Genomic DNA, 13,686 nt, shown 5'->3' on the forward strand with positions numbered 1-13,686 from the left:
GAGGCCTGGGGGACTCCATCCTCCCCATGGATGCTGGTTTTGTCGGCTCTTATGACGGAAGACCCTGACCCTTCCCCCAGGTCACAGGGATCTGAACCCAGGCCCAGAGACTGTGCCTCACCCCTGCAGCAGGCTGGGTGGGAGTGACACAGGCCTCTTGCCAAACCCCCCCCACCTTGGTAGGTGCCCAAAGTTCCCAGGGGTGCTCCTGCGGTCAGGCTCAGGAGTACTGGAGCACCCACCCTATGACAGTGCAGGTAGTCAGGGCTCCAGAAGGATCTAGAGCCACGGACACTGCAGAAGCCTGGGGCGCAGAGGAGGGCAGGCCCCAGACCCTCTGGTGGGGAGCTCATGCCTCCACATAGGGCCATAAGGCCAGGGAAGGAAAGGCAAGGAGGGAGAGGGAGATCCCTGAGCTGCTGCCTGGTGGGCATCTGCCCTTCTCTGGGAAACGACTCCAAGGACAAGTGCACGTGCTGTGACCAGCAAGCTCGGCCCTGCGGCCCTCGGTCCACAGACGTGCGGCTGGGAAGGGCCCACAGGAGGGGCCAGGAAGCTGGGGCAAACTTGGGCCTCCTAGACCCCCACACTCACAGCCCCTGCTCTGCGGGTTCCCTCCTCCTCCCTCTCCTGAGTCCACAGAGCACCGTAGCCCCCCACTCCCCCAGACTCCGTGTAGAGGATCCGCCCAGAGCCTAGCAGGCGGGTCCCTAGGCTTTGTCTCCCGCACCTGGTGGGGCTCAGGTTTCCTTATGCAAAGCTGAGCTTCCCACCCACCCACACCCTCCTACCCTCCCAGGACGTGCACAGTCCCCAGGGTGAGGCCACCACAAAGCGCCCTGCCTGCATTGTTAGCTGGAAAACCAAAGAAGAGGCGGAGCTGAGGGGTCGTGGACAGGTGCACGGACTCCAGAGGCCCTGATGCCAAGAGATTGCATAGGGAGTGAGTGGGCTGTGGCCGCCTGGGTCTCCTCCTGGTCTCCACCTGACCCAGCTGGTCAGCAGGAGTGCCGTCACTATTCCCACAGTGCTGCCTGTGGCCAAGGACCTAGGGCAAATTGACCTCCTGGCTGAGACAGGCCTCTGGCCCTCTTACCCCGCAAGTCTGCTACCCTGCCTCACCCCCAAGTCCAGAGAAGATCAGCAGGGAAAGGGTTAAGCCCGCCTGGGCGGCACCTTTGTTTGCCAGAGATCCGCACCTGCTCTTGAATTAAACCAGACAAATGAAGGTGAGATTGCAGAGTCCCACCAGAAAAAGGATCCGCCCTCCTGTCTGTCGCACAGGCCTAGGCCTGGGCAGAGACCCCCCAGGGGACAAGAGTCGCCCCCACCCCCTTCCAGTCTGCAGAAGGCAGGTGTTTGCTCACATGGAAGAAGTTTAAAGCTCTGTATTTGGATTCCATCAGCAAGGGTGCAGCCTCAGCCCTGTGCCCCATGCCTGCCCCTCTGGGAGCTGCTGTCCAGGCTTGTACCCCAAAAGCTGAGACCCCTGCCCTGAGCTCTGGGAATGATCAGAGCCTCCTCTCAAGGTGAAGCCCTCCTAGCACCCCCAGGACATCCCAGAGGCCACCAGCAGTCCTCCTCCCATGCTGCTACAGGGTGGCCGGGGTTGCCCACCTGGTGTGGACCCCATGCCCCCCCCCCCGGGCAAGGAGGGGCTCCCAGGCACTTATGCCCTTCAGGCCTCTGCCCAGTCCAGAGCCCTCCAGGGCCCCAGCTCCACCCCCACCGTCCCCAGCCTATTGGTTTCCAGAGCTCTGCCCGCCCCCCACCCACAGGGCACAGACAGCTGGGGAGTAAATGGCTCTCTTGCCCTCAGAGGGTGTGTGTGGACACAAGACTACAGGTCTGGACACACTCCCTTTGTTCCCTCTTCATGCACCCATAACCTTAAAAGGGGGCCACAGGAGGCCCTTTGGCCCAGGCTTGGGCATGCACCATTACACCTGTGGCCAAGGACCACAATGACCCCAAAGCCCTACTTTCTGACCTGGGGACACCTGTACTTCTGTGTGGTTCACTTCCCACACAGGACCACAAGAGGAGGCCATGATTCAGGAAGCACTCCCACTGGTAGATTACTCACATCTCTTCCCACCTCAATGTTCGCTGGCTGTGCCCTGGCAGCTTGGGATCAGTGGTGGGCGTTTACACCGTGGAAACGGACAAATGCCCCAATCAGGTGCCCACACCCCAGGGCCAGCTGTTAAACATTTACCAGCTCACCATGGCCTAGGACCATCTCATTCCCTGGGGGTGGAGGTAGCAAGACCCTCCAGGCCCTGGAGCAGGGAGGTGTGGGGGCGTGCAAGCATGCTGGTCCCATGACCCAAATGTCCCTGAGCAGCCTTGGGCCCTGTCATCAGGGAAGCTGGAGCAGTGGACAGTGGCTTTGGGGCCTGGTTTTCCAGAGCCCCTGGAGATGGTCAGGGGCTATAGGCAGCGTACCTGCATTAGGAGGTGTGGTCACAGGTGGGGTTCTCCTGGGCATCCAGCACATTGGACATTAAAACCCTCTGACGCCACAGACATGCTGGTCTGGGCTCAGGTTGGAGCAGCCCCCTAGGGGAGCTGCAGAGGGCAGTGTGATGATGAATCAGGCAGCCCACTCCCTCCCTCCACACTACTCCCTTCTGGCCTGGAGGGAACCTGGTAAAAAAAGAACAAACCACAAACCAGAAATCACCAACCCCACCCCCACCCCCACCTGCAAAAGGGACACTAATGAGGCCGGGTTTGAGCTCCAGTCAGTGTCAGCCATGGACCTGGCCCGAGCCTCTATGTGTCCTCTTCCTTGGGCCTTGGTGGTCAGTTGGTCCCTCTGTAGGACTCTGTGGTCCCCAAGTTCTTCTGTGGGGCATCACCCCAGCCACTCAATCCCATGCTCTGCCTCTGAGTGCTATTTCTTGGGGCCAGCACAAATATGGACCTCCGACACTTCCCAAGGGTGCATTCTCCCAGGCACCCGTTTGCAGAGCACTGGAAGGAGTCGGCACCCATACTGTGGGACAGACTCTGGGAGCCCTGCAGACACCCCCCCACCCCAAACATTCTTAGAGATGCCCAGGGTGTGATGACAGCTCCAGGCCCCAGAGTGTGGGGACCTGCTCTCCCTCAAGGCCATCTCACCTGCTGGGGTGCCACTCAGTGAGGTTCTGGGAGGCAGGGACAGCCCATCTCAACCCATCTCAGATGTTGTCATTGAGATTTTGTTGGTGTTAACAGCATGTGAAGAATGGGTTTATGGAAAGCAGTGACTGATGTGTTCTGGTTTTCAGAGTGGGATGGGGTGGTAGGGAAAGGGCTGGAGAGGGGTCTATACAGGGAGACAGCAAGCCTGCACTTGGGATTTCCCAGTGAGCTGATGGTCAGTCGTGCTATTATATTAGGTGCCTGTTTCTTAGGAGAGGGAGAAAGTGTGCCTTCCCAGACCCTGCAGTTTCACAGATACTAAATAAGGAGCTCACAACAAAGATGTGCAAATTCATCAAACCATTCTTTTTCAGGAAAACCAAGCACAGAATCCACATTCCAGGACACTTCCCTCTCCCCAGACCAATGACCCACTGGGTCAAACTCCAAGAAACCATGTGCTTGTCCAAACAGACCCAGGAACCCCCCACCTAGCCTGTTGAGCCAAGTCATGGAGAGACAGACATCGTGAGTGTCCCCAAAATTCCTACTGGTGACTCTGGCACGGAACTGACAGGTTAGAGGGAAAGGCCATTGTTTTGTCCCTTGGGGGCCCAGGTGGTAGGTTTCTGTAGAAACAGCTGAAGGCCCACCCAGGGTTAATCAAGCCGGGTAGGGAGTGGGACATTCTCCCTACTTGCAAGGCTGCCTGTCCCACTGGCTGCATTCCCACCACTCCCTGGGAGCAGAAACTGAGTCTAACCAGGGGATCCCCCCAGGAGTGGCCGGCTTCACAGTGGGGTCTATCCTGGGCCAGTTGGGAGGACACCATCTGCTACCCGCTCCCAGCCTTTCTCTTTCATGGCCTCCCTGAGTAGTAGAGCAGATGACATCTGTGCACACAGGAGCATTACACTCATGATGAACCCCTTTGGGAAGGACACACCAGGAACCAAAGACAGGAGACCCAGGCCCACCACCAGGGACACGACAGATAGACTGGGACACCCACCAGTGCACCGTGGACAGACTACACACACTCACACACAGCCAGCCCTTAGGGAGCACTGCCTCTGCCTCCCATCACACCCTGTGGGACTCCACAGGATTCCTCCTTGCAGGCACCTAACAGATGCTCCTGATTCCAGCGATGTGAACAGACCACCTTCCCCAAAGGCCAAAGCACCTGTGCCCTCCCCAAACATGAGATCTTGCTTTCCCTATGTCCACCTCCATAGCTATTGGTGCTTTGCTTTTTCAATTTTGCAAGTGTGACACCTCCCAAATGACACCTCACATGCCATGAAACCAGGTGTCCCCTTCCAGTAGGTATATAGTCCCCACTGCCCAGGGCTCTCAGCTGCCTCTTGGGGGTTGTCACCCTCAAAATGATAACTGATACTCAGCAGAGTAGTGTGGCCTGCTCCCCAAGGCCAGAAGCTCCTTCCCTACCCAATCTTGCTTCCCTGCTCCCTGATGTATCCTCCTCCCCAGTACCCCCCTTACACAGGATTCCCTGCCTTAGGCTCTGCTTCCAGAAAATGGACCTACGTCTGACTTTTGCCTTCCTGACAGATAGTAAATCTGAATTTTCTCAAGTCTGATTGCTCAGGGATTTGCTCATTGGCTCACTGGGTCATAGCCCATACCCATCCTTCCATAGAGTTTCTTGTGTTTTTCTTGACAATTTATGAGTTTTTAACTCTGATTCAGCTATGATTTAACTTTGATATAGTAAGTGTAACTCTAAGGAAATATGGGGAAAGATATATTTATTGTGTTTCTCCACACACGGTCTGTATGAGAGGAAAACTTTAAAAAGATCATTAATATCCTCAAAGAGATAAGAGAAAATATTGTGAGCATAGTAAAAGATCAGAATGCTGTAGAAATAAATATTCAGAGAACCAAATGAACTCTTGTAAATTAATATTACAGAGGAAGTGAAAAGTTCAGTAAAGGAGCTGGAACACTGAAAGTAAAGCCAGAAGATCAGGAAAAGGAATTAGGAAAGGTTGTTAGAGGCCAGTCTAAGAGGTCCAGGATCCCAATATTTACCACAGAAGAAGGGGACAGAGAAAATAGGAAAGAAGAAATAATTTAAAATGAATAATGCAAGAAAATTTCTTGGAACTGAAAGGAATTCCCAGACCAAAAGAATTACTGGGCACTTAGCAAAAGGGACGGAAATGAATCCACACAAAGATCATTTGTCAGAACACTGGGGACAAAAAGTTATCCCTAAATACTTCCAGCAAGAAAATCAAAAGGTGGTTTTCATACCACAGATCAGGAGTCAAAACATCACAATTACCCACAGCAGCGTCAGAAACTGAGAGCCACTGGAGTAATGTACTAAGAGTTCAGAGGGAAAACGGAGTTCTACACACCACCAAACCGCCACGTAAGTGACAGTGGATCAAAGATATTTTAAAGCCATGTGTCTGCCACCTGCCCTTCCTCAGAAAGCTACTGAAGGACATGCTCCACCAGAACAAGGAGTAATTAAGAAAGAGGAAGATGTGGGATCCAGGAAAATCCAACCTAGAGAGAAGCAAAGGGAATCTTCAGGATGAAGGTGAGGGATATTTTGATGTGCCAGCCTTGCCGCAGATGCACGAGGACTAACCAGGACTGGGGCAGGGCAAAAGCTCCTGCAGGTACCTCCTCAGAAATACCCCATGTGTTTGAATTTAAGCCACAGCAAGAATCTGAGGATGAATTAGTAATGAGTTCAGAGAAAACTCAGCAAGCACGAAAAAAGAAAGGTGATGATTAACTCCAGGGAAAACAACACGCATGTGTGTTGGAACAATTACCATGCATGCCGTAGGCCGGGGGGGGGGGGGGATACAAACTAATCCCTGAATACAGAGCTAACTAAAATTATAACATAATTCCATTGAAAATAGAGAGGATGCAGGTGTGTGGGGGAGCAAAGAGAAGTGGACGAAGGAAATGCTGTCTTCCATAGAATGAATTCAGTAGATAATATCTAAAACTAAAGCAAGAAGCTGGTGTTTGATCATGTTGCTACACAGATGCAGGTAAATAACACAAGAATTGTCTGGAATAAGGAAGTGGTTGTCTTTGAGGATGGCATGGAGGGGTGGTGACTGGGAGGCTGTGTTGGTCCAAGCCTTATAGGAATGTCTGACTCATACTACATACAAATATAACTTTGATAAAAAATGAAATAAAAACTCAGTTGGTATCCCCTCTGGCCGATGAAGACTGTGGAAGGACTTGCAAATAAAGCTAGCTAAAACTTATCTGCCTCCTACGAATACTATCACACTCTCCACCTCCTCTTGATAGATGGTAGGGACAAGTCCGTTTTCTATGATAAGGTCACACATAGTCTAGCATCCTCACCCTGAGTCCACCTTCTTGGGCAGGCATGGTTGCCACCACATTCTGACCCTTTTGCCACGTGACCACTCAAGGCCTAACCCCACTGTGGAGCTGTCCTGTGTTTTAGGCCACATCTTGTTTCTTTTGTGTCCCCACATTACCATGACACCACAGGCTCCAAATCTCGGCAGGGTTCAATTTCAACTTTGATGGAGGAAGCTGGCCCTACTGCAGCCAATCATGAACTCCATACCTTTAGGGTAGGGCACAGTATGCAAGTGTCTTTTGAAATGGAATAAACTTGGTTTCCTTGAGAGCGCTTTCAGGCCATTGTCGTGTCTAGGAAATGTGAAGGATCTCTGTCTTGCTCCCTCCCTTCTTGAGCCCCCAGGGTCCTGGCTGACATCTTCAGAGGTGATGGGGTCATAAGTGAACATTTTAGGGACTTAACAACATCCTTCCCCAGAGAATGCTCAAACACCCACATTCATCACAGAGGTTCAGGACCCCCATTCTGCCGGGAGGCCTGTAGGTCACCTCGTGGCCTTTTCGGGCAGGCAGTGGGGCTGGATTTCCAACAGGTCACCGTGCTGTGGAACCTCAGGCTGCCTCCCTGGCCAGCACAGGCCCATTGGCCCCCTCCTGCTTTCCCAGATAGCTTCCAACACTCCCAAAGGTGTGCCTTGGGCATAATTCCTCCCCATCCTGCAACAAATAGAAATACTGCTAGCTTTTTATACGACCCCTTCAGCAGAAGCAGCACCTGCCAAAGACCCCCACTCTCCCCCAGGGGCTGGGGGCCTCCCCCTGGTCATGGTGCCACTGGCAACACCAGGACATCCAGAGACTGTGGGCTGGACCACGGCTCAGAGAGAAGAACTGCAGAGTTGGCAGGGCTTTCAGGCCAGCTCTGATCACACGTGATGAGGTCACTACAGACCCCACAGGACAAACTTCACACTGGCGCTTTCCCGGAAGCCTCGGGTCCTACCTGGTCTCTGTGAGGATGGCAGGGTGGCAGTGCAGCATCGGCAGGCGCAGCTCCCCGGGCTGCCTTATCATGGCCTGGCTGGGCGGAATGCGGTGGAAACCTTTGCCTGGTACAACCGGCCTCTGCAACACAGCCCAGGAATTTTGCGTTGAATAATTTTTAACTTCTGCTGAGGGAAAACCAGGGTTGTATATAGTGTCTGTCTACATAGGAATGCCAAGCGGCTTTCCCTTAAAAGTAAATACCTCAATCACAAGGAAACCTGCTTTGGGGAAAAAGAGAGAAAAGAACAGAGAAAGAGAGCAGTCACAGGGACTGGGGGACTTGCTGGCCATCCCGCTGGGCTGCAAGCCAGGTCTCACCTCCTCCTGCAGTGAAGTGGGGGGCAGGCCTCTCAGGTCCTGTGGGCGCTGGCTCCAGGGTGTGGGCGCAAACCCTTCCTGACACTTTGGGTAGAAAGCCGGCTAGGTGACCACTCCCCACCCCGTGGCCCCCTACCTCTCCTGGCATGTAACCCCACACCCAGGATGGTGATTTCTCTCAAGAGCCTCCTACCCCTGCGACCCACAGACCCTGCTTTCCCTTCTCCTGGACACTAGTTCTGTACTTATCCAAGGCTTGGACCTGCAATCCTGTGGCTGGATGAGACAGAGGCCATGAGGAGCTCTTGTGGGCCTGTGGATGATGGCGGGGGTTGGAGGGGGGGCAGGGGATGGCCCGGCCGGCCTGCCCAGAGTAGCCATTATACGGGGCACCAGGAAACACAGCCTGAAAACAGTTTGCCCTGAAAAGACCTTAAGTTTCTCCAGCTCTGGGACAGGCATCACCGCCACATGGGAGGAGGCAACATCATCCAGTGCAGAGGACCAGGGTCCAGGTGGTCCAACTCCATCCTGCTGTGCAGGTCACGGGCTGGGGGCCCTGGGAATCGCTGTGTGTTGGGTGTTGTAGGGAACTGAGCTTGTCCAGCAGCTCGAGGTGGGGCCGAGCTGAGAGCCCAGACCCAAGGGTCCTGGGCAGGTGGATCAGGAGGCGCTGGCTCCCCAGCCTCTTCCTAAAGCATCGTGTGATCCCTGAATGCCCCCAGGCTCTCTCAGGGACAGCAGAAGGCTCACTAGCTCACTAGCTAGGTGGTTCAGGGCAGCTACAGGCCCTCTGTCTGAGCAGGAGGACACCGCGCCAGGCCTAAGCTGGGAATAACCCTCAGGAACACTCATGGGGGGGTAGAGGCTTCCTTTGGGGCCCACCCTCTTATACAGTGGATGCCAAGGCATAAGGAACAGGGGACATGGGGATCCCTGGGTGGCTCAGTGGTTTAGTGCCTGCCTTTGGCCCAGGGCACGATCCTGGAGTCCTGGGATCAAGTCACGCATCGGGCTCCCAGCATGGAGCCTGCTTCTCCCTCCTCCTGTGTCTCTGCCTCTCTCTCTCTCTCTATGTCTATCATGAATAAGTAAATAAATAAATCTTAAAAAAAAAAAAAAGGAACAGGGGACACAGTGAGCTCCAGCAGGGCCACAAGCTGTGACCCTCAACAGGCAAGGGGTATAGTGTCAGGGCATGGGCTCAGGCTGCAGGTGGCCGGGGCTCCTTGGATGGAGGGCCCTAGTCCTCCTCACTGTGAGCTGGGGAGCAGGTCGTATACCCACCGCAGCTCCCTCCCCACAGACCACGGTTGCTTTGAGTGCGGGCACCGTCAGCCCTGAGTGCACCTAGCTGCCTGACACTTCTCCGCCCTGGTTTGTTCACCCTGTGTCAAGTTTCAAGATGCATGGAGTGGCCTGAGCTTCCAAAATGCTCCTAGCATGTGTGTTGCTCTCTGGGGGACTGCCTGCCCACATGCTGCGGGGAGGCCTACAGGTCCCACCGGCTCCTCTCTCCCTGCCAGCTGCCCTGAGCACACCTGCCCACATGCACACCTGCCCACATGCTGGTGCCTGTGCTGGGCAGCCTGACATGCCTTCTTGTGATCCACCTTGCATATCTGACTGCTCATGTGCCGACCATGTCCCCACATGAGGCCTTCGGGCTTGGGCCCTCCTCTGGAAACATGCTCATTCGTAGACATCGCTCCTTTTCTCACTTTTTTTTTTGGGGTGGGATTTCTAGCCTTTTCCTGCTACATTGCAAAATTCCTGGTATATTCTAGACGATAGCCCCAGTGGATTTGCTCATTTCAACGAACTCAGGTTCCGTCCTGTCCGTTGGTCAGGAATCCCTGACTTTGATACAATCAAATGCATCCATTCTTTGCCTGATGGTTTGTACATTTGAGGTTTTGCTTTGGGTCTCGCTCCCTGTGCCTCCTAGGATGCCAGGCACCAGCGAGCTCTCCAGCCTGCCTTGCACAAGCTATGAGGGATCCAGCTCTCTTGTGCCCCATACAGTGACCCCATCCCGCTGATTTGTCCAGATAAGGTCATGGCACATTCGTCCCTGGGCTCTGTGGCTCCTCTGTCTGTGTCTCGCTTTGCCCAGAGCACCTGGTTTATAAAACTGTCACTTTGCCATGTGCCCCTAACACCTGCAAGAGCTGGCTCTCCTCTTCCCTCTTCTTCATTTTTTAAAGATTTTATTTATTTATTAATGAGAGACAGAGAGAGATAGGCAGAGGGAGAAGCAGGCTCCATGCAGGGAGCCCAGTGTGGGACTCGATCCCAGGACTCCAGAATCGCAACCTGAGCCAAAGGTAGACACCCAACCGCTGAGTCACCCAGGTGTCCCTCTTCCTTCTTTTTTTGATGTTTACTTAGTTATTCATACCTTTTTCTCTCACAGATTTTAAGAGTAAATTTATCTAGTTCCTGAAAAATCTCCACCTGTAATTTTGAACAGGACAGCATGGGCTTTGCAGTCCATGAGGGAGAAGTGGTACTTGTCTAACGCTCAAGCCTCATCCACAAGCGCAGAGCACGTCTTGTGGACTCAGACTGGTGTCCAAGGGCATCCATCGAGGCTTCCCATTCTCTCCACAGATGCTCTGTATACTCTGGCTTCAGTTAGCTCCCAGGTACTTTATCATTTTTCTTGCTCTTGTGAATTCTTTATTTTTTCCCAACTGGTTAATGGTGGTATATAGAACACTATTGATTTTTTTTCCTTGTTAGAAATGAGGTGAGGGGCGCCGGGGTGGCTTAGTCAGTTAAGTCACTGACTCTTAATTTCAGCTTGAGTGTTGGTTTCTGGATTGTGAATTCAGGCCCCACATTGGTCTCCACACTGGGCATGGAACCTGCCTTAAAAAAAAGTGAATTTTACATAATGTAAAAGTAACCTTTGAAAAAAAAACAACAAAAAAACAGAAACAAAAACCTAAGCCCCACACCCAAAGTAGGTCTTGAGTTCACAACCCCGATATCAAGAGTTGGATGCTCTCCTGACGCGCCAGCCACACAGCCCTGAAAGTAACCATTTTAAAGTATATGTTGCAGTGGCACTTAGCATGTTCACATGTTGTGCAACCACCACCTCTGCCTAGTTCCAGCACATTTTCATCGCCCCAAGGGAAGCCCCACACCCATAAGCACTCACTCCTCAACCTCCCAGCCACTAAAACCACTAATATGCTTTCTTGTTCTATGGATTTGCCTATTCTGGATATTTCATAGTAATGGAATCACACAACATGTGATCTTTTATGTCTGGCATCTTTACTATTCTTTACTATAATATTGACCTTTTTATTGTGATAAAATATACTTCACATAAAATTTACCATGTTAAATCTTTCTGGATACACATCTCAGGGGCATGAAGCACATTCATACCGCTGTGCAGCCATCCCCATGTCCATGTCCAGAACTTTCCGCGTTCCCGAGCCAACTCTGTCCCATGAACATTCATGCCCGCCCCAACCTGCATGCCACCATCCACTCTCTGTATGACTTGACCAGTCCAGTTTTCTCATGTAAGTGAAGCCACACAGTGTTTGCCTTTTTGTGACAGCCAATTTCACTCAACATAATGTCTTCAAGGTAATGCTACTGGCTTTTGTAGGTTAGTTTTTCATCCAGCGCTCTCATTGGGCTCTTGTTCTAATAGTTTACCCATCAATTCTCTTGGCTTTTCTAGATGGATGATCCAGATCTTCTGCAAATAACATCAGTTTTTTGTCTCTTCTCATATCCAGATGCCATGCCCCTCGCTGATTTTTCCTCACCCTATGGAGAAGGTCTTCAGGATCATGTGAGGCTGTGCCGGGCCATGGGGCACCCTGACCTGACCCAGGTCTTAAAGAGAATGGGTTGGAGCCTTCTACAGGTCCTGTGATGTCAGCTTCGAGGTTTCAGCGTGTGGACCACTTTGCTAAGAGGTATCTTTAAAATCACAAATGGGTTGGTTGTAAGATTTATTAAGAAATTTTACTGCATCACTTGAGCTGATCACACTTCTCTCCTTGTGTTAATATATCAAACCAGCCTTGGATTTCTGTGATGAAACTCATTCGGTCATGGTGTGTTATTTTTAATACACCACTCCATTGGGTTAGTTCCAGAGGGGGTCTCTGTGCTGAAAGCTGAAGCCTGCATCCTCGCCCCATGGGTCAGCACAGTGGCCTCACCTTCCTCTGCCCTGACCTCCTTGGGGACTTTCCCCATCTTGGGAGGAGGGGCAGCGCACAGGAGTCACAGCAGGCTCCAAATACCACAGTCTGAACAGCAGGCTTCCCCACACATCAGGAGGCCTCTCTGCTGCCTGCATTCCCTAGGCTGGGTCCTGGGGGTGGGCACAGGGGAAGGCCCCTTCCCTCACACCCTGGGGGCATCATGAGTCCCCTTGGAAGATGGGGGACCATCAGTGGGGTCCATGGTGGGTGGGTGATGGCAGGTGTTGTAAGGTGTGGCTTCTAACGACATCTGTTCGTGTAGGTCTCAGACAGAGACTCTAGCAAAGGGAGCAGAAACATTTCAGAAAACAAATCATCACGTGCAGGGAACGAATCCCATCCTTTCCAAGGGAAGACACAACAGAAAAAGAGCTTACTGTCTATACCTAAGACATTTGAAGAACTGACAAGTTAGAACCCTCAGCTCCTGTGATAGTTCCTTTTCACGAGGGAACCACCTGCAGCAGGCCACGCTTGGGAAAATATTGAGCACCAAGTGTTTGAGAAACACCAAGGCATCAAGTGCCTATGAGTTAAAGTTTATTCAAATAATAAAACTGCTCTGGGTGCCAGCTCAGCACTCTTAGGAACACGTAAAAAGCATAAGCCAAATGGGTTGCACCCTAGGCTGTGTGTTCATTGCTATCAAATTAGGAAACCTTAGGGAAGCCCAACGATGCTTCAGCACTAAGACCACCCAAAGAACAGAGGAGCAGAAGGGACCCCAGCCACCCCTGGAATGGGACCCACGAGCTCTGACCAGGCACCAAGTCTGTAATCAGTAAAGGACACAGACCAGGTCTTGGGAGATGGGGGGCTTTCATCACAGGGCAACATGCAGATGGAGCAAAGAAAAGGAAGCCGGGGTGAGGGCCTCAGAAAGTGTTCTCAGCAAGGGAGATGGCCCTGGAGGGAAGGTGGATGCAGTGGATTGGGTGGGGGGGGGATAAAGCAGGTGGGTACAGTTTAGGGGTACAGGTGTGGCTTTGGGGGGAGACTTCTGTCCAGGGAAGGCAGGTGTGGCTAGGGTACAGGTATAGCAGGGGAAACAGCTACTTTGGGGGGCAGGTGGCACTAGGAGTGGGACCTTTGCTGACTGGCTGGGGCTGAGGGCTGAATAGATGGGGAAGCCACAATGTACGCGGTTGGCAAAAGACATGTTCCCAGGGCTGGCAGGAGTGGTAAGTGGGGAGAGCAAACAGGCCAGGGGACCATGCTTCCCTGGGAGCAGGTCTGACAATGGGGGTGACCAGCAGGCCCATCCCAGAGAGGGTCCGATAGAAGTTGTGCTGGAACCCCGACCAGTCCCCAGATGGCCAAGGAGCCAGGGAGATCGTGAGTGTGCAGGACCAAGCACCAAGGGGTGGGGGTGGGAGGGCACTGGGCCTGCCCTGAGGCCTGGGAGCAGGGTCAGGTGCCAGAGCCAGCCCTCACATCAGTCTCTACCTTGTGACCAGCTGTCCACATCAGCTTTCTATCCTGTGCCTCTGGGATCATTGCCTCTGCTTGCGGGGACCTTGCAAACCTCCAGAGGAGAGGAGGGCAGTACCAATTGTGAGGCTCTTTCAGCCCATGCGACGTTCAGGGACATTGGGGGTGGCCC

The 13,686-nt window shown here is 52.9% G+C and overlaps 1 protein-coding gene across 1 annotated transcript in view; it reads right to left on the reverse strand.

The window, feature by feature from the left end:
* Nucleotides 1-7,544, reverse strand: part of TTLL10 (tubulin tyrosine ligase like 10) — a 54,804-nt gene extending 47,260 nt beyond the window's left edge. Inside the window, exon 1 of the mRNA XM_055306579.1 lies at nt 7,478-7,544. Within this exon, the coding sequence (XP_055162554.1) occupies nt 7,478-7,515 (38 nt within the window). The 5' untranslated portion in view covers nt 7,516-7,544. The remainder of the gene's footprint in view (nt 1-7,477) is intronic.
* Between the last annotated feature and the right edge of the window lie 6,142 nt (nt 7,545-13,686).

The sequence above is a fragment of the Nyctereutes procyonoides genome, unplaced genomic scaffold (genome assembly GCF_905146905.1).
Source record: "Nyctereutes procyonoides isolate TBG_1078 unplaced genomic scaffold, NYPRO_anot_genome, whole genome shotgun sequence".
Lineage (NCBI taxonomy): Eukaryota > Metazoa > Chordata > Mammalia > Carnivora > Canidae > Nyctereutes > Nyctereutes procyonoides.